The following is a 20,244-nucleotide window of genomic DNA, read 5'->3' as shown; positions in this document are numbered from 1 at the left end:
GGAGGAACTGCTTGGTGAGAATGGGATTTCTGTTCGGGTGATGGAAGCGTTTCAGAAATAGATGCTCTGGTTGCCTGATATTGTGAATTAGTACCACTGAATCGTTGAAAATGGTTAAAGTGGCAAATTTTGTATTATATATATATTCGACCACATTAATTTTAAAGGGGACAGTGGGAACCCAAGGTACAACATGGTAAGGATTCTGAAGGCCCACAGGATCCATGTGGCCCGGGCACTGGACGGTCGTCCCCTCCGTCCCCAGTGCCCCGGGCAAGCATTTCCAGCGCTTGCTCCTGGCCCCGCCAAACCCCGGTCGTAGTTGGTCTTAACTTCACGCTCTTCTCCGAAGGCCGTTCCCTTAAATGTTTTCCTATCGTCCCGACCTCTTCAAAGCATTTAGTTCCATTACTATTACCTGCGTGACTGTCATTTTATTGTGGCTTTAGTTTTCATTAACAACTTTTGCAGATGACCAAAAAAAAAATGCAGTTCATTTGCTGTGTGCGGTCTGGTTTAGGGTTTGTCACTTGTTCTGGAACTGGGCCACGTGAAGGCAGGGACATCTTCTAGTTCAGCTCAGAGCCAGCCCAGTGCCTGGCATGTAGTAGGCCTGGGAACTGTGAATGTACCATGAATGAATGAATAAATTACGTTAAAACCTTCCAGAACAGGATAGGAGGGGATGGAAATTTCCAGAAGACTTCCTGTGCACGGCAGTGTGCATGGATGCCGGTGTGCTCTCGTCGTGCGCCGAGAGGGGTCGTTCCTGGTGTGAGATCCGGGGTTTTGAGTACCTCCCTGAGGAAGTCCCCTCAGCAGTGCACCCAGTTCCACTCCCCGAGGCCAGCCCTGAGGTCGCAGGGTGTCAGGAAATGGCATTCATCAAGGCACACTGAACTCGAAACCTCTGTTCCAGGGAGAGACGTATTTTTAGAACTTTGACGTCCGAATTCCAGAGGAAGAGCAAGTCATGCTTGGGGGAAAATTGGCTTTCTTCCGGCACCAAGCAGATCAGTCCTGGGGTGCACTTTTGTTGGTCTGGCTGTTAAGTCACTGAAGCATTCCAAAGAAGGGTAAAGCTTGCACCGGAGCGGAGAGGGTGGAGAGCCCCGAGGAGGGATGCGGGGAAATGGGGGCAGTGTTGGAGATTGGATTCTTTCTCCTTAAATGGCAATGCTGCACAATTGTTTCCTCATTATAAAAACAATGTTTGCTGTAAAAGAAGTTCAGACAATACAAAAAGTCATAACCACACAACAAAGATCTACATTTTTTCCTCCTAGACATAAGCTCCGTTGACATGTGGCATGGGTGCCCCTAGACTTTTCCAAAAAACAATGACGCTCAGACATTTTTTCTTAATGCTATTTCTTATTCCTGTTGTTGAAAACTTTTTTATTGAGGTGAAATTCCCGTAATGTGAAATTAACCGTTTTAAAGCGTGCAGTTCCGTGACGTTCTGCGCCTGCCGCTTCCGTCTCGTGCCTGAGCATTTCCATTACCCTGAAAGGAAGCCGGGTCTCCACTAACAGGGGCTCCCCCTTCCCCTCTGCCCCGGTCGCAGGCAGCTGCCGGTCCGCTGTCCATCTCTGGAGTCCCCTGTCTGGACAGTGTGTGGAAATGCCATCCTACACTCTCTGGAGTTTGTGTCCGGCTTGTTGGTACTGTTTTCTACCTTGTAGTTTTCACTGAACGGCATATGTTGATAGTCCCATATGTTGACCTGGTGGCTCTGTGTCTTCTTTTCAAAGGCTTCTGTGGTGTTCCACGGTGCAGATAGGCAGTGATTCCTTTATCCAGACTTCTTTGGTTGCCTGGGTTTTCCACTGCAGAGTCCACACCCGGAGTTTCCTTAACCTACTTCCTCAGGGTATCGGCAACAGAAGGGCTTGGCAGACCCACCGAGGTCTCCAGAACCATCTCCCTGAAGACTAAAAAAATGTAGCCACTCGGTGGGAAACCTTCAGGGAGTCATTTTTATCCAAGTAAGGCATACAGAACTAGAGAATTCTGGTCTGCATTGTGCTGTAAATGTGTGTTCAGCAGCTGTTTGGAAATGGACTTGGGATACGCTCCCTTAGCAGGAATGAAAATCAGAGATGGAAATCACGGTCACCCTGGGATTTCCATGAAGGATGCCATCAGTCTGGGGTGAGCTGCCTCATCTGTCCGAGGGACTTGACATGCCATTATTTTATTTTCCCCTGAGTGGCCATGGAGGGCAGGGCTGATGGGGCTGCAGAGGGTGAGGGCCGGGATGATTTCTTTCTAGAATGCATATCTGGGGGCTGGGGGACAGTTCTCTGACTGCGTCCTGAGCTGGGGCTGGCCCACGGGCGGGCGGTGGTGGGGGCATGGGAGGGGGGACGCCCCTGAGATGACCAACCAGGAGGGAACTCACAGGCAAGGGTGGGAAGTTGCTCCCTGCGTAGGACAGACCCAGGTGCGAATCCCGCCCCTGCCACTCGCCCACTGGGTCACCTAGGGCAAGTGTCTGTCATGTTTTGGTGCCTCCATTTCCTTGTCTGTCAAGTGCGTTCAGAACAGCAGCAGCCTTGCAGCGTGTGGGAGGTCTCAGGGAGATGTAGTATGTGAGCACACAGCTCCGCATCAGCAGACAGCCAGAGCCCCGTGGATGCTACCTGCTCTGCTGTCCTTACGGATCAGACTGCCCAGGTCCTGAGCCTGGCGCCTCCTGCTGTGGTGGCCGTGTGTCTCAGTCCCCCCACCTGTACAATGGGGACAGTGATCGTAACTACGGAGTGGGGGTGGACGCTGCTTCAGGGCATCCTTGGCACTGGGCATGGCTGTGTCCACCGCCCCCGTCCTTTTAGGAACTCTGCCAGTTGTCTGCCCTCATCTGGCAAAGACAGGACAATGCCACCAAGTGCCACATGGCGTTGTTGCTTGAGCGTCTCCTGGAGGTACGTCTTCGGTCCCCAGCTAGATCCAGACTCCTCCGGGGCAGGGACAAGCTTTTCATTTCCTGTAGCATCTGCCCCAGCCTCAGACCTAAACCATCCTGTGAGTGATGGAGGGCAGCGGGGAGGCTGGCAGGAAGGAAGACCCGGGGAGGCTACTGGTACCAAAGCTACCAGGAGCTGACAGACCCCTGGCTGGGGGGGCAGGAGGCTTTCAGGGCCGCCAGGTCGACCAGAGGAAAAGCAAACAGAACTCCAGCGGACCGGTGTTGCTGGTGGCGTAGGTGCGAGCTCCTGGACTCCTGCCACAGACACCCGCAGCAGGTGAGATGTGTGTGCCCGTTTTGCAGATGAGGGAAACCAAGGCTCGGATAAATCAGTGGTTTTCCTGTAGGATCCCAGAGGTGCAGGGTTCAAACCCAGACTTGTATAAGAGACCACCTCACACTGGTCACAATGGCTAAAATTAACAACTTGGGAAATGACAGGTGTTGGAGAGGATGCAGAGAAAGGGGAGTCCACACTGTCGGGGGGAACGCATACTGGTGTGGCCACGCTGGAAGACAGTCAGGGGGGTCCTCAAAGTTGAAAATAGAGCTACCCCACAACCCGGCAATCACACTGCTGGGTATTGAGCCGAAGGATGCAAACACAGTGATCCGAAGGGGCACCAGCACCCCGATGTTTATAGCAGCGGTGTCCACAGCAGCCAAACTATGGAAAGAGCCCAGATGTCCATCAGCACATGAGTGGATGAAGATGTGGGATACAGACGACGGAATATTACTCAGCCATCAACAAGAATGAAATCCTGCCATTTGCAATGACACAGATGGACCAGAGGCTATTATGCTAAGCAAAATAAGTCAATCAGAGAAAGACAAATACCATAGGATTTTACTTATAGGTGGAATTTAAGAAACAAAACACGAATTTAGGGAAAGGGAGGAAAAAAGTACAGTAAGACGAAAACAGAGAGGACAACAAACTGAGGGACTCTTAACTCTGGAAACAAACAGGGTTGCTGGAGGGGAAGTGGCTGGGAGGCGGCAGCTGGGTGACAGTAAGGAGGGCACGTGGCGGAGTGAGCACGGGGGGTTGGACGCAAGGATGAATCACTAAACTCTACCTCTGAAACTCATAATCCACTATATGTTAATTAAATTGAATTTAAAAATTTAACCCCCCCCAAACCTCCAAACAAGCCCAGACTTTTGTAGTTCCTAAGCCTGAGTTAGATCCCAGCTGAACTCAGCCTGTACTGTTATAAGGCCATGAGCCCCACCCCTCTTGGTACACCCAAAGTCAGATGCTCCTATGTTCTTGCCCCAAAGGAAGGGGAGGCAGCTGGAGAAAATTCTGAGTGGAGGGAACAGTGTGTGGAAGGCCACAAGGCCAGGAGGAGGAAGGGGTCTGAGCAGACCTTCAGTCATCAAGGCCGCGATTCTAGATTCACAGCTGGGATCCATTACTTGGGCTTCGGGACAGAGGAGTGGACTCCTTAGGCTCGTGACTCTTCTTAGCCTGTGGCCTGGGGCAGACCTTTCATTCTGCAGGCTCCGGTGTATGTGGGTAGGCATTGGACCTCCCCCGCTGGCCTCACGTGACCAGAGGAGGGTGTCCGTGCTTGGGAAGAGGTGTCTGTTGCATGGATCTGATACAAGGCAAGGCTCCCGGGCAGTGAAGGCTGCCCGGACAGCGGTGCCCACCACACAGCGCCCACTGTGCCTGCAGATTGGTCAGTCCCAACACAGAAGCCCATAGAGGGAGGCCTGGGGAACCACTGGCAAGTGGCGGACCTCATCTTGGGCAACCGTCGTCATTCATTCAACCACCACAGATCCGTGCTGAGTGCCTACTCTGTTCCAGGCCCTGCTGTGGGTACCAGGGACACAGGTGGGAACAAAACCCAGGGGGAGCAACAGGCAGTGCAGGGGGACGGCATGTGTCACTTAGAGACCTGGGGGAAGTGAGGGCGGAGCCAGGCCGGCATCTAAGTCAGGAGACAAAGGCCCAGGGGCAGGACTGTTCCCCGGGACCTCAGAGAGGCCAAGATAGCTGACAGGGAATGAGCAAGAGAGGGGGGTGAGTTTGGGAAGTGGAGGGGCTGAGGGGAGGGAAGCCAGCCAACTCCATCTGATCTTTAACCCTTTGTCCTCCCCCAGGCTGGGACACCCTGGGGTGTGTGGGGGTGGGTGTTGGTGATCTATTTATCTCTCTGATAAACTCAGTTCTTTCTCAGAACTCTGGGAAACATGCTTTTAAAGGATCTTTTTGAGCATTACCTTGTGTGACATGAAATATTTTCCCAAACAGTTAATCCTTTAATCTGGGCCCCTTGGTGAAATCAGTTCTTTATCACCCCAACCATCTGTTGTTTGGGCCGCCCCACAAATAACTCGGGAGATTTGACTTTTAAGGCGCTTATCTCTTTTGTTCTCTCCAAATTCTGGGAGACCCGAGGTTTGAATTTTCCTGGGAGAGGAGAGCAGGGGCACAGCTAAGATCCATCTCTCTGTACCCCTGTCCCCACCATGGGCGTCCTAATGTTCCCAGACTGGGAAGCCAGACTGGGAGGTGCAGAGGGCAGGAGACAGTCTCATTTATGATCTGAAGGTTGCAATGAGGTCTGTAAATGAGGCCTCGTTCACAATCAGGCCGGGCAGAAAATTCCACCCGGCCTCCCGACCACATGCACCCCGGCCTCGTCACCCTCCCAAGGAGGCCCGGGCAGCTGTCACGTTCTATTAGGATGAAAATGGTTGGGCCCCAACATGGGTCCAATTTTGTTAATTCCGGGAAAAAAAAATGAACTAAGAGCCGATGGCTTGCAAGCTTGCAGCTTGAAAATTACTCATGATACAGGAATTACAGGGCCTGGTCTGAGCAGGGGCTGGCGAAAAGACTGAACCGGTTTGAAAATCCATGCTGTGGTCTCCGTGATCTCCCTTTTGTTTTGGGGAAGAACCACCAATCTCCTGAAGCCTTCATTTCCTTAGGAGCCAAATGTTGGTTTTGTGTTCATTTTTACATTTCACAAATTAAATGACCGACATATTTATGGGAGAAAAGACGAATTCCCTGGGAGAAGCGGGACCTCCCCAGGCTGTCCCTGCCCGGTGGTCACTGCTTTCTTCCCTCTCCTGCCCTCCCCCTAAGCGTCCTGGGGCTCCCCTGGGATGTAGTTTGAAAACCCCCTGGTCCTTTGCACCAATACCAAGATGCACCTAGTCGTGTACCAGTCCTCGGTGACCTACGCCCCCTACAGGGCACCAGGAGCAGCTCATAGGCTTGGCCACCACCGTAGCAGCTGTCCGGTAGGGGTCAAGGGAAGGACGTGGACCCATCTTTGACCTTCCTCTTTTTACTCCCTTGAGGTCAGAGTGCATATGCTGCTTTGTTCCTTGCTCTTTTTTTTTTTTAAACTAACATAAGTGTTTTTCTTGTCATCAAAAATGCTTCAGAAGTACTTCTCTTGGATTTAAAAAAATTTTTTAAATTTTTGATAGCCTTCTTTAAATTGAAAAAAAAGAGTGTGTGCATGGCCAAAAGAATATTAAAGCAGGCAATGAGGAGAAATCCTCCTTGGCTTTAGAACCGAATGCTCCTCTCTAAAAGCCATCTGTGATAACGGTGTCTTGTGTATCCTTGTGTATCCTTCCAAAAATGTTTTAGGCAAACCCTATACATATTGCATGAGTGTCAGATGCTTATTTTAAAGCACCGTTAGGTGTGTAGCATACAAACTGTTCTGCACGCTAATATTCCACACCCACCACCGTATCTTGCTAATCTTTCAAAGCAGGGTAAGGGCATAGGGTTCTAGTCTGCAGATAAGCTTCACTTACTTGGATGGGAGGGTAGGAATCTGAAATCCGGATACATTTGCAGGGGAGCGGGGACAGGGGGTAGATAGGGATTCAGATGACAGGAGTGGTGAGGAGGTGAGGCAAGCCAGGGTGTTTTCTCCCAATGAACCTCGTGTGTGTGTGTGTGTGTGTGTGTGTGTGTGTGTAGGGATGTACGTAAGACCTGCCGTCCACACGGCCCACTTTCAAATCCAGAAGCAGAACAGTGTGCCCAGCATGGACGGAATCTGGTGTCCGAGGGACCCAGTGTGGGTAGCCGGGTGTGACAGAGCCCCCCCACCTCACCTCCAAAATGCTAATTTTATTGCTCATGTGCCCATGTTTCCTACATGTTAAGTACTGTACGATTTTTAACTTTTTATTGAACAAATACTGGAAAGTGGGCAAATCTCGTGCCCAGCTTCCCACAAGGTGAACACACCATGTAGCCAGCACCCAGATCCCAAAGCAGAACAGGGCCTGTCCCCGGAGACCAGAGGTTCCCTCTGGGTCCCCACCCACCTGGGGACCCCTGTGCTGACTTCTCACACCAGACACCCTGTGTGCCTGCGTGTTTGAACACAAAGTTATATGGAGTCACACTGTGTGTTCTCTTTTGAGCTGGCGTTTTTTTAATGTGCGAGGTTCATCCAAGTGGTGTGTCTGTGTGATCTGGAAACTCTCAGAGCTCGGGAACGCATGGGGATTGCCGATCTGCGGAACACCCGCGTGTGCACGTGTCTAGGTGTGTGTGCGTACCCAGACCCGCGCACACGCACACACGAGCACGCGCGTTCGCCCGCGGTGACCGCGCTCCCCGCCGCAGGCCGAGGAGGCGACCCGGCCCCCGGCAGCCCGCGCTGACCGCTGCCCGCCGCCACCGCGCTCGCTGCCCCCCGGCGCTGCCAGCGGCGCGCTGCCAGGCCGACTCCGAGTGCCCGCGGCACCGGCGCTGCTGCTACAACGGCTGTGCCTACGCCTGCCTGGAGGCCGTGCCGCCCCGCCAGGTAGGCACCTGGGAACGGGGAGGGGAGGGGGACACGCGCGCGGGGCGGGGTGCGGAGCCAGGACCCCCGACATCTACCGGCTCGCCACCGCCCGCGGGGAGACGCCCCTTCCGGGGAAGATGCCCGCTCCTGAGAAGATGCTGGGCGATTTCTCATTCAAAAAAATCAGGTCTCCGGCTTTTCTTAGAAATCCCTGGACCGCATTCCCTGGGCCACCTCCGCGGGGACCCCAGGTGCCCCAAGAGGGCAGTGGGTCCTCCAGTTCACCGCATCCTCCCCGCCTTGGACCCTACCACTCCCACTTCCCTGGCGATCTTGGCCCCGGGGGTATTGGAGGTGGAGACCTGGGACCTCAGCAGTCCGGATGTGGTGTGCCCCCAAGAAGTAGGGGGGATGCAGGCTCCTGGGTTCAAGTTCACTGGCCAGCTGGTCACCGCCCTGAAGTCCCCCCAGCTGTAAAACGGGACTGAAATGAGAACGTGCAGCTCCTGGAGGGCTCTGAACATTGGCTGGTTTGGCAGGGAGCAGATCAGAGGTAAGAAGTGTGTTGAGTCTTAGCGATGATTTCTTTGGGAGAAACAGCCTGCAAAGACTCATTCATCTTTGAAGGGAAGGAGTTTGGGATCCCTTCTGGAGAGGTTTGGGAGGTGTGGGAGGGGAGCCTGTGGGGATACTGAGGAGCGGGTGGGCAGTGCATTGCCCAGGGGGAAAAAAAAGGTACCCCTAAGTGAGTTGGGTGGGCACAGTGAAGTCTCCTCCCTCTCCGTTCTGCTTGGGGCTGAGCCTTTAGATGACAGCAGCCTGCTCAGACCACACCTCTCAGGAGAGGGCTCTCCTGTGTGGTGGGCTAGATTGCTGGAGGCGCTTGAAAAGGCAGGCCCAACCCCTCTTCCAAGGCTGAAGCAGGAACACCAACCGCACTTTGTTTTCTTTGGGGTGAGGTCACAGCGGTGACAAGGTAGTCAGCACCCTCGGTAATGCTCGTAATTACAGTCTACCCTGCTTGGCCAGGGAGAAGCAGGGCCAGGAAGGCTTCTACAGGGCCCTTTATTAAAAAAAGACAACATGGCACCTCCTTCTGATGGAGGACACACATAAAGGTACTTCCCTCTGGGTGGGTAAGTCAAAAAAGGTGCCCCTTCCTTTGGACTGTGACAGTGAGCAAGGATTCTAGTCTTACTTGCCACCGACACCAGGAGCTTTAGAGCAGTGCACGAACTATACAACTGTTCATGACATTTCCAATAACCTTTCTCTACATCATCTCATTTAACGCTCACACAGCCCTATGGTGGGGAGAGACTGTTATCAGGCTTATTTTACAGCTGAAGACACAGAAACTCAGAGAAGCTGAGTTGCTGGCCCAAAATCACAGGCAAAGCTGGTATTTCAACGCAGTCTTTGACTGTGGGGAAGTGTCCAGTGCTTTATGCCCTGACTGCAGGGACGTGGGGTTTCTACTCTTGGATCCGGGCTCATAGATGGGTGTCCCTCACTGCCTTGGAACCTCCTTCACCCAGGACACCCGCACAGCTCACTTACTCACTGGTTTCAGATTTGGTCCAGAGGTGGTCGCTTTTCAGGCAAGATTCCCCTCTCTAAATGGCAAACCCTCCTGTATGCCGTTCCTTACCCTTCTTTCCCTGCCTAATTTCTCTTTATAGCACAATCTAGAACACTGGGTTTTGTTTGTTCATTGACTGTTCTCCCACTTGCCGGTCAGCCCCATAAGGCAGGGTTTGGTCTATTTCATTCACTCTTGGATGCCCCACTACCTAACTGGTCTCTGGGCACGTGAAAAGTACTCAATGAATATTGAATGAATCAATGAATCACTGGCCAGGGAGAAGATTCCCGCTGCTTGTTAGAGTAACAATTATAACAGTAACATCAAACACAGGGTTTCTCACCTGCGGCACTCTGGACAATCTGGGGTTGGATAATTCTAGTTTGGGGTGTGGTGGGGGCTGACCTGGGTGCTGTGGGACGTAGAGCAGCACACCCTGGACCTCCCCCCTCACGAGATGTCATTAGTCCCCCCACTCCCACTGTGACAACCAAAAGTATCTCTAGACTTGCTGTATGTTCTGTGAGGACAAGATCACCCCAAATTGAGAACCACTGAGCTAACATGAGCAAGTGACCTGAATGCACCAGGCCCTGGTAGAAGCAGCTTACACACTTCATTGCAATCTTTAGCTAGGTTCCCTCCAAAGGAGATCTTGAAGTAAGAATGGGGGTGCAGAGAGTTCATTTTCCAGGTGATCCCAGGAAGTTCTATGGAGGCACAAAGAGGGAGACCCTGCGCCTCCAGGGCCTTTAGGGGTCTGCAGGTTAAGGCAAGACCACGACCAAGTTTCAGTTTCTAAGAATGCAGCAAACTACGTATATGTATCTCCTGCTACTTAGGAGCCTTTGACAAAGGAAGGAATACAAATAAGAAATGGTACACAGTTTCCTATTTGGTAAAAAGTAGCATTGAAAACATTTTCTATCACCTGGTCCAAGGTGGTAAGAAGGAGGAGGGAAGGAACAGACGACTGGAGGTCAGCCTGTGGAAACTCCTCCTGTCATCCTTCCAGTTAGAAGTGCAACTGCTCGTTTGCTCCTCTGTTCCAGTTTGCCCACTGTGAGCAACTGTCTTAAGATCATCTGTGCTCTTTTAACAAAAGGTTAACCAGGATTTTACCAATATCACCTATGTGCCTCAAAGATGCTAGACAGCACATCAACCTCTTTATTTTTGTCATATTTTGGAGTCAACAAAAGCAGAGATCATAAATAAATGTGATCCCAGACCAATTTATTTTATCTACATAATGCATAAAAATTTGGGGGGATAGGGGCAGGAGCAGAGGGAGAGGGAAAGAGAAAAATCCCAAGCAGGCTCCATACTCAGGATGGAGCCTGACATGGGGCTCGATCTCACCTCCCTGAGATCATGATCTGAGCCAAAATCATGAGTTAGACACTTAACTAAGCTACCCAGATGCCTCTATAATGCATAACATTAAAAAAAATTAATTGCCAACACTTAAAAACCAGGAGTTTACAGTTGTTTTCAAAATCCCCGAAGTTAAAAACAAACAAAAACCAAACCCATAGGCTCTAGGAACACAGGGGAGTGCTGGCCAAAGCTGACCAGCAGCTGACCCACTGAGGCAGTTTACCACGGTCCTACCTGACCTGCTTTTCTTCTGTGTGTTACCTACCTGCTCCCTGGAAGCATTTGGGCTCTCTATCCCTGCTTTGGGACTTTGAACCCTTTACAATCTACCATGTGGGTTGCTCTTCTTGTTAAAAATATATTGGCCACAGAGCAGCCTATGCTGCGATGATAAAAAGAAGCCAGGAGTCCAATCTATCAGGCATTACTCCTCTCTTGGATAATAGGTCAGCATAATGCAACCATTCCTGTCATCCAGGTACCCAGGTTCCTTCCATCTTGTTGCTCTGCATGATGGAAGTGGCTCCCCAGCTGGGGGAAGAGGGAGAGCCAGAGGGAGGAGAGCAAGCAGGCATCCATGCCTGGGCAACACAGGAAGTTGTGTCATCACTTTGGCCCATTTCCCATTGGCTAGAATTCAGCCATGTGGCCATACCTAGCTGCAAGGAAGGCTGGGAAATGTAGTCTCCAGCTTGGCTCAAGGAAACTCAAAGTTCTGCTTACTGAAAGGCAGGGCAAATACATGGTAGGCAGCCTCTGTGTTCTTCATGAGGTGTAGGCTCCCCAAATCCCAGAGCTGGGGCATTTCTCGACTGTCAGACGGGGGCCCGGCAGGGGGAGGGCTCCATTTAAGTATTATTTCGTTAGTTTTAGACTGGCTAGTGCAAGCCGAAACCTCGATGGCTTGGCGGCAACGGCTGGCTTCTGGATGGCCCTGAGGAGGTGTTGCAAGGTACGTGCAGGGTGAAGCCCAACCTGACGTCTGAGCCAGGGCCCGGACCCTGCTTCTTAGGCTGCCTCTCCTCCAGCAGGCTGTCTGCTCTCAGATACCCCAATACGTAGAAGGGTGGTGGCTGCAGCTTGGCCCAGCGCTCCAAATCCCCTGAACAGTAGAGGGCTTGACGCGCCCTGCAAATGGGGCCTCCTGCTCCCCCCACCATGCAGGGTGGAGACGTGAGAGGCAGGGGGTTGGGGTTGATTTTCAGTTCCCCGAAATCATCATAAGGCATTCCCTGTTCCCCGAGGATGAGGCCTTCTCCGGGTGGGTGGAGAGCAGGCTGGCAGCCCTGGGGGCCTAGAGAACTGCAGGGCACGAGTGTGTCCTTGCACTTGTGTGGACGGGGCTCTCCCTGTGACCCTGCACACATCCGTGGGCACGACTGCACCAGGGTGTGTGGCTGTGTGTGCACCTGTGTGGCTGTTCAGGGCTGTGTGAATGTTTGTGCATCGGCGTGCATGCAAATGTGTGTGCCTGTAGGTGTGAGTGTGCGTGTAAGAGCCATGGTGTGCAAATGTGTGCACATCAGGAGTTGTGTAGGAATGCACATGTACACCAGTGGCTGTAAGTGTGAGCACGTGCACCTGTTCGGGAATCATGTGTACAGGCCAGGACTTGTGTGTGGGAACATGTGCATATCTGTGAGTATGTGTGTGTGTTGGGCTTTTGTGCGTGAACACATGTGACTATAAGCATGAGCATGTGTGTAGGTGAACATGTATGTAGCTCATGGCACATGACGGCATTTGGGATCAGTGACTTTGCATGGCCCTGTGTGTGCATGTGAGTGTGCAAACACACTGCTGTTGAGTGAGACCTGAGGCATGGCCTGGAAGGTGGGGGGCAGAGGGGAGGCAGGCCCTCTAGTTCATGACCTCCAACCTGACACCTGGTCACGTGTCTGTCCCCCAGCCGAGGCCCTGCAGCACCACAGAGGATGGGGCGGAACCCCTCCTCTGCCCTCGGGCTACGAGTGCCACATCCTGAGCCCTGGGGATGCGGCCCCAGGGCATCCCCAACCGCGGGCAGTGTGTCAAGCAGCGCCGGCAGGCAGGTGAGTGTGGGCACCCAAGCCTTGCTCCTGGCCCCTGCCCCCTCTCCCTAGAACACACCACATGGGACACCTGTCCCAGAGACAACCGCCAGTGCCCCCTGAAGCCTGGCCGAGAGCTCCTCCTGCCCTCCTCCCTCTGTGCTTCTCCCTTTGTCTTCCATCCTTCCCCTCCCTGCCTGCATGGGACACAGGTCTTTGAGCCCTGCCACCTCCTAACTGGGATCAGTGCCTTTGAACCTCTGAGCCTCAGTATTCTCATCTGTGAAATGGGGCCACTGTGCACCCTTATGGGAATTCATTTAAATCATACTGTAAAGCCTTCAGAGCAGAGCCAAGCAGAATTAGGTGATCAGGGAACATTGGATATTTAATATTTATCTGATTAGCTATTTTTTAAATTGTCTGAGAACCCTTGACTTCCCAGGGTCTCTGCAGGAGCGTTTGGTGTGACTTTATTCATCTCGGTCCCTGGAGGTGGATAGTAAATAGCAAAGCGATCAGGGAGGGGCATGAATGGCACTGCTTTAGTGGACGTGAGTTTTCCCAAGCAGGGCCAGGACCAGGAGCATGGACGGCTGGTGATACTTACCTAAAGCCCTCCGAGCCTTAGGCAAGGCGTAAGGTCCCCAGGACTTGGAAGAAATGCAGGACAAGTGAAGAATCTGGATTACAGGGAGGTGTGAGTTGCCTTGTCACAGTTGAGCTCCTGGGATTCTGAGAGCCCAGACTCAGGGCCCAGCCCCCGCCTCTGCCATCTCTCAGCCCTGAGAGCTGGGATTGGCACCCTTGGTCTACACCGAGGACCAAAGAACACACAACGGCACGTGATCTGCTTGAGCATTTCTTTTCCTCATTGGAGAATGGTATTTCCCGCGAGTGTTTCAAAAGGACGCATTTAGGGGCACCTGGGTGGCTCAGTGGGTTAAGCCTCTGCCTTCGGCTCAGGTCATGATCTCAGGGTCCTGGGATCGAGCCCCACATCGGGCTTTCTGCTCAGCATGGAGCCTGCTTCCCCCTCTCTCTCTTCTTGCCTCTCTGCCTACCTGTGATCTCTCTCTGTCAATAAATTAAAAAAAAAAAAAGGACGCATTTAGGGGCGCCTGAGTGGCCTCAGTAGGTTAAGCGTCCTACTCTTGGTTTCGGCCCAGGTTGTGATCCCTGGGTGGTGAGATCGAGCCCTGCATCAGGCTCTGTGCTGGGCGTGGAGCCTGCCTGGGATTCTCTCTCTCCCTCTGCCTCTACCCCTTCCCCACCACTCGAGCTCTCTCCCTCTCTGTCTCTTTCTCTCTTTCTGCCCACAGTAGGCATCTTGGTGGTTTCTCCTACGTTCCACCTGCTGTTTGGGGAACATGAGTGTGTTCTCTACCCAGGCAGCCTGGGCTCCGGTGGTCCCTTGGCCCCTCACTGCTGTGTATGCAAATAGCTAACCTCTTGGGTTTCATTTTTCTTACCTGTAAAGTGGGCTCATAATAGGCCACTTCATGCTGTCATCTGTCTTACAGAAGAGGAACTTGCCTACAGTGTGCACGGCTGACCAGGAGCTGAGGGGGGCGTTTCTGAGCCTGTCCATGGGATGTAGAGTCTGTGGGTGGGTGTGGGTCTGTGTTCTCCCCTGCTCCAGGAATGATCGGAGCCTTGCAGATGGAAATGTAAGCAAAATTCCTCCTAGCCTTGCTCCCAGGGACGTCAGGGAGCAGCAACTGTTGGTAATTATATGGGAATTTGGACATGTCTTGATTTCCAACAACTTCTCTTGGAACAACAGCCTTGGGGAGGAACAAGGGCACTTGTCCCAGGCTAACCAGAAAGAAGCCTTTTATTTAAGTATTACTCATTTTAAACTACATATTTGAAATAATTTCAGACTTCAGGCTGCCTGGTGGCTCCGTCAGTAAAGCATCTGCCTTTGGTTCAGGTCATGATCCCGGGGTCCCAGGATCGAGTCCCACATCAGGCTCCCTGCTCATCAGGGAGCCTCCTTCTCCCTCTCCCTCCGCTGTTCCCCCTGCTTGTGCACACGTGCTCTCTCTCTGTCAAATAAATAAATAAAAATCTTTAAAAAATTTTTTTTAAATAATTCCAGACTTCAGAAAGAGGCAGAATAGTACCTTGAACCCTCCACCCCAGTGGCCCAATCAGTTGTAAAAGATGGTCACATTCACTTCCCGTTCTCTCTCTCTTCCTCCCGCCAGTCCCTGCTGTCTCTCCATATACGTTGGTGTATTTATTTTGGGGGCTGTTTGAGAGTAAGTTGCAGATCTCATGCCCACCTCTAGGACGCCAGTCTTTTCTGAGAGCCAGTGTCTAGAGGGTGCCTGGGAGCATTTGGGTTTTATGGGACATCATCTTGGAACCCAGCATTTGAGGGGTTCACATCTTTCCCGAGAGGAAATGAACGTCGACACAGGCAGTAAATCCGCCTCTTTGGAGAGCAGGGCCCAGGGAGTCAGTGTATTTTTCTGAGTGGGTTGGAGGTCACTCAGAGGCAACACGTCCTGTGTCCCCCGGCTTGCCTCTGACCGAGCAACTGGCTTGTGCTGCGGGCAAAGGACAGAGAACCGTGTCGCCTTAAGCAGGGAAGATCTACTTTGTTAAAATGACCCTGTGATCATGTTTGGTAAACGTGGAGGCTGTGAGGGGAGTGTCAGACGCCTTAACCAGTGGAGCCACCCAGGCGCCCCATGAGTTGCTAATTTTGTGCCCATTTCCAGGTGAGCAAACTGAGGCCCAGAGAGGATTAGGGAAGCAGTGCAATGAGATAGCTACTCATTACTTTGTCCCATGCAGTGAGGACATTCAAAACCCCTTTGAACAGACTCAGAAAAGTACCATGTGTTCCCCATGTGAAGTACATAGCTTGTAATCACACTTGCTGAATAATATGTTGAAATTCAGCTTCCAATTCATCTTTTTTTTTAAAGATTTAATTTATTTATTTGACAGACAGCAATCCAAGTAGGCAGAGAGGGAGGCAGAGAGAGAGGGGAAAGCAGGCTCCCCACCAAGCAGAGAGCCTGATGGAGGGCTCGATTCCAGGACTGGGATCATGACCCGAGCCAAAGGCAGAGGTTTTAACCCACTGAGCCACCCAGGTGCCCCTCCAATTCATCTTTTTAAGACAGTGATTCCTAAACTTTTTGGCCCTCGGGACACCCTTACACTCCCAAAACATTGAGGACCCATAGAGCTCTCCTTTGTGTGGCTCTGGGTAATTACCGTATTAGAAACTGAAGCCAAGGCATTAAAAACATTTGTGTTAATTCATTGAAGAATGACAATGATAAATTTATTATGCATTAAACAGAAATAGTGTTTCTTTTACAAGTAACTATACTTTCCAACACACAAAAATGGAACACTGGCCCCAGTTTACATTTTTTTTTTAAAGATTTATTTATTATTTGACAGAGATGACCAAGAAGGCGGAGAGGTGTGGGGGGAAGCAGGCTCCCCGCGAGCAGAGAGCCCGATGTGGGGCTTGATCCCAGGACCGTGGGATCATGACCCGAGCCGAAGGCTGAGGTCTTAACCCACTGAGCGCCCAGGCTGCCCCATGGCCCCGGTTTACATTTTTGCAGTTCTAATATGTGCATGGAGAGAGGAGAGTTCGTTCTCACGCCTGCTTCTGCATTCCATCAGTGGTGACATCACACATCAGGCAGCCTCTGGACACTCCATGCGCACCTGGGAGGGAATGAGAGTGAAAACACAAAGAATTCCTCGATCTTATTATGAAATGGTTTTGGCCATACGAACTCACTGGAAAGAGCTTAATCCTCTCCTGTGTTTTCCAGATGGGCAGTTCCTCCGACACAAATTTTACAAAGATACCCAGGTAAGAGAAGGAACCACTCTTTTTTTGCTGCAGACACTAAAAGGAATGGTAAGGATTTCTTGGGTGAAAAAGAAGAATAGAATCCCATTGCCTGTTTTGAGAGCTATAGTTTGAAGCTGCTCTGAAGGGAAATGCCCAGACTCTTCCCCGTTGCTTTTATGCCATCAGAGGGCCCTTTGGTGGTGGGAAGCCAAGATGCTTCTGGTGTGGAAAATCTCTCCTCCATTAGGAGAAGCTCTCCAGGTGGCGTCTGACATGGGCAGGAGCCTTTCTAGGCTGCAGCCTGGGACAGAGGCTGCAGGTTAGGGATGTCCCACTGGGGACAAAATGAGAACTAGGATTGGGGAATAAAGTAGAAGCCCTGTTGCCTGATATGAACAGAGGAGGTGGAAGCCACAAGAGGGACTCATGAAGAAAAAAAGGCTTTGTTAACTGTTAGAACTTGGACCAGATATGCTTAAGTCCTTCCTACTTTCATTCAGTGGGATTGAAATATGGCTGACACTGTCCTTCTGTCTATTCATTCATTGATACGTCCATCAGTCTTCCAATCTTCCATCCATCCATCCATCCATCCATCCATCCACATATCCAATATCCATTCTTCCTCCATCACACCCACCCATCCATCCATCCATCCATCCATCCATCCATCCATCCACATATCCAATATCCATTCTTCCATCCATCCATCCATCCATCCATCTATCCATCTATCCTTCCACTCGTTTATCCATCCAGTCTTCCAATCTTCCATCTGTCCATTTTTCTATCCATCCTTCCATGCATTCATCCATTCTTCCATCCATCTGTTCATCCATCTTTCCAATATTCTATTCTTTCATCCGTCATTCCATCCATCCATCCATCCTTCCATCCATCATATCGTTATTAAGAATTTACGGCCCATATTTATCAAGTGTTAACCTTTATTCTGTGCTAGGAATTGGGACTACATTTGTGATCCTGGGGCCATAGTCCCTGCCATCATGCAGCTAATATCAATCAGGAAATACAGACATGAAGAGCCTCCAAGTAGTTATTTAGTAATAATAGTGATTAGGGTGATTGGGGTCACATACAGGACACCATAAAAAGGACACCTTAGACTTGAATGTCAAGGAAGGCTTCCCAAGGAGGAGATATTTAAGCTCAGACCAGAGAGTAAGAAACAGTGAGCAGAGGAACAGCCAGTGTGAGAATCCTAGGGTTGGAAGCAACTTGGCCGTTACTGTAGCTGGTGTGTAGTGAGCAAGGCGGGGATGGCAGTAGATTGGGCCAGAAATGCAGCAGGACCACCCTGCACCAGAGGTGTGGCTGTGGTGAGGGGAGGGGGAGGCTGCAAGTTGGGATTGGGGGACCTCGTTTGGGGAAGAGGGGACAGGGCCAGGGCACCTGGTATTTGAACTTTGTTGGGCTGTGGCTGGTGAGCCATGAGCATTTGAGCAGCAGAAGATTCGACTGCTCTGACACAGCCCCGGTCTCTTTGCAGAGGGAGATTCTAAGAATGTGGCGGAGCCTGGGAAAGGACGCCAGAGGCACTTTTCATAAGGCAGCGGTGCCGGTAAGTGGGAGGAGTGGTGGCCAATGGCCAGGGAAGGGTTTGCCCAGCCAGGTGTCCTGGGAGCCTTAATCACCAAGTTGACTATGAAAGGGGAGACTAGGGCTTCACCTGGGGTAGAATTTTAAAATTCTCTTACAATATTGTAGTAAACATAGGAGAACTTGGTGTATAGCCAGAAGTGTACGTTTCTCTCCCCGGACCTAAATCTAAACACTAGACCGGGTTGCAACTTTCCTTTCCTTGTCTTAATGCGTCCATGAACAGCAGATGAGTCCTCATTGTCCCCTGAAGTCCATCCCTCCTTCGTTCCCTCTGTCACACGATACTCTCAAGTGCCAACCACTGCTCCTAGGGGCTTACCTCCTTGCAGGAGGCTAAAGAAGGCAACAAGGAAATCAGCCCACAGTAAGTGTTGTGAAGGAACTGGACGGGTCGTGAGGAAGAGTAGGTTGGGGAAGGACCATATGGAGGTCACGTCTGAGCCAAGATCTACAAGGGGAAGCAGCTGCCTTGGGGAGACCCGGGGAGCAGGTGTCTGTGCAAAAGAAGCCAGGAGAGCAGAAGTCCCCGGGGCGGGAGAGACCTTGGCTTAGAGGAGCCACAGGGAGGCCACTGGGGTAGGCACAGAATGATGGCGGTGAGGCTGTCACCAGAGGGAGACCCCAGGGAAGGCACAGGCCCTGCTCTCAGATGCTCTCCAGGGTGAGATGCGTGCCTGTGGGTGCCAAGGACTGGAAGCATCTTTGCCAGTAATACCCAACCCCATGAAGGCCAAATATCTTCACACAGCCAACAAAGGCCCTTGAAAGCAGCTGATTTCCCCAGAATGTCCTTGAAAGGCAAACATCAGGTTTCAGATTCCAGAATATTCCGGCACGAGTCCTCTGGAAAAGTCTTGAGCCCTTGAGGATGGGTGCCAACGTGTCTATTACCTGATGATGACAGGACCGGTCCTGGGAGTGGGTCTGATCCACTGAGGACGGCGAGCTGCCACAGGGAAGCGCTGGGGACAGTGCGGGAGAGCAGGCCACGAGAGGCGGCTTGCGGCGGTGGCGTCTGGGAGCAGCCAGCCGGCCTGAACTGGGCTTAAATTCTTGACCCACCACATGTGACCTTCAGCAAATGCCTTCAACTCTCCCCGTCCTGCTTTCCTTATCTACATAATGGGAATGATGGGGAGGGATGTGTTAGGAACTAAACAGGACGATACCCAGAGAGACGGAAAGTAAGTTAAGAATTCAGTCTTAGGGAAAGTGGCGTCTGATGGTGTAGTGGGGGGGTGACAAGGAAGTAGATAATGCAGACTGTCACCTCGTGTTCTGCCCCAGCGGTGGCTCACGTTCCTTCCTCTTCTGCTTCTCTTCCAGCCAGTTTCGAGAACGTTCCTCCATTCTTCTGCTAAGTCTTGGAAACAGTTGGATAAAACATGATTTGACCCCCAGAGGTTATGCCCAGCTTGACAGAGCGTGACCCCCAAAATACTTAAGAGTACAGACAGCTGGCTTTCAAGGCCAGCATGACCCGCCTGGCTGGGGGACTTGATGGGAGCCCCTTCCCAGCCCTGGGTCCCTGTCTTGTCATCCTGAAGATGCAGCACACCTAGCAGTCCCATTCAACCTGACCCCACCGCAGGAAGAGGTCACTGTCCTCGTGAGCTGTACGGAGCTCCTTTGTCAGAGGGTTCATCATCCCTGTTACTACACGTTTCTTCCAGATTTGTCTCTGGGAGGCGCGCACCTATCCCATCTGTGCTCAGGATAAATTGCTCCTTATAAAATGGAAAGGAACTTGGCTACTCAGGTGGGATTCATGGTTTTAATTCCCCAAGATCTTAAATTGCATGTGCCCGAGCCCTTGAACCCTGGGGGTGGGTGAGGGAGGGGATCCTGGAATGAGGTGTCCACTCAGCTTTCCTCTGGAACCTTGGAATGTCCAGCCATGTGTGCGCCGCTCTGAGTCGAATCCCTCTAAGGTGGACCTGGAAAGTGAGTTTTTTAAAAGTTATTTTTATTAACATAAAATGTGTCATTTGCCCCAGGGGTATAGGTCTATGAATCATCAGCTGGAA

The 20,244-nt window shown here is 51.6% G+C and overlaps 1 protein-coding gene across 1 annotated transcript; it reads left to right on the top strand.

Annotated features, from left to right (window-relative positions):
• The first annotated feature begins 5 nt into the window (after nucleotides 1–5).
• Nucleotides 6–19,975, top strand: WFDC1 (WAP four-disulfide core domain 1). The gene is given in 11 exon segments (XM_047711626.1): nucleotides 6–2,154; nucleotides 3,132–3,248; nucleotides 7,599–7,779; nucleotides 11,173–11,297; nucleotides 11,594–11,678; nucleotides 12,636–12,684; nucleotides 12,687–12,727; nucleotides 12,729–12,777; nucleotides 16,572–16,612; nucleotides 18,105–18,176; nucleotides 19,544–19,975. Coding segments are annotated over 11 exon segments (918 nt in total). The 5' UTR covers nucleotides 6–2,059; the 3' UTR covers nucleotides 19,607–19,975.
• Nucleotides 19,976–20,244: the final 269 nt, after the last annotated feature.

The sequence above is a fragment of the Lutra lutra genome, chromosome 17, assembly GCF_902655055.1.
Source record: "Lutra lutra chromosome 17, mLutLut1.2, whole genome shotgun sequence".
Taxonomy (NCBI): Eukaryota; Metazoa; Chordata; class Mammalia; order Carnivora; family Mustelidae; genus Lutra; species Lutra lutra.
This window is presented reverse-complemented; position numbering and strand designations above follow the sequence as displayed.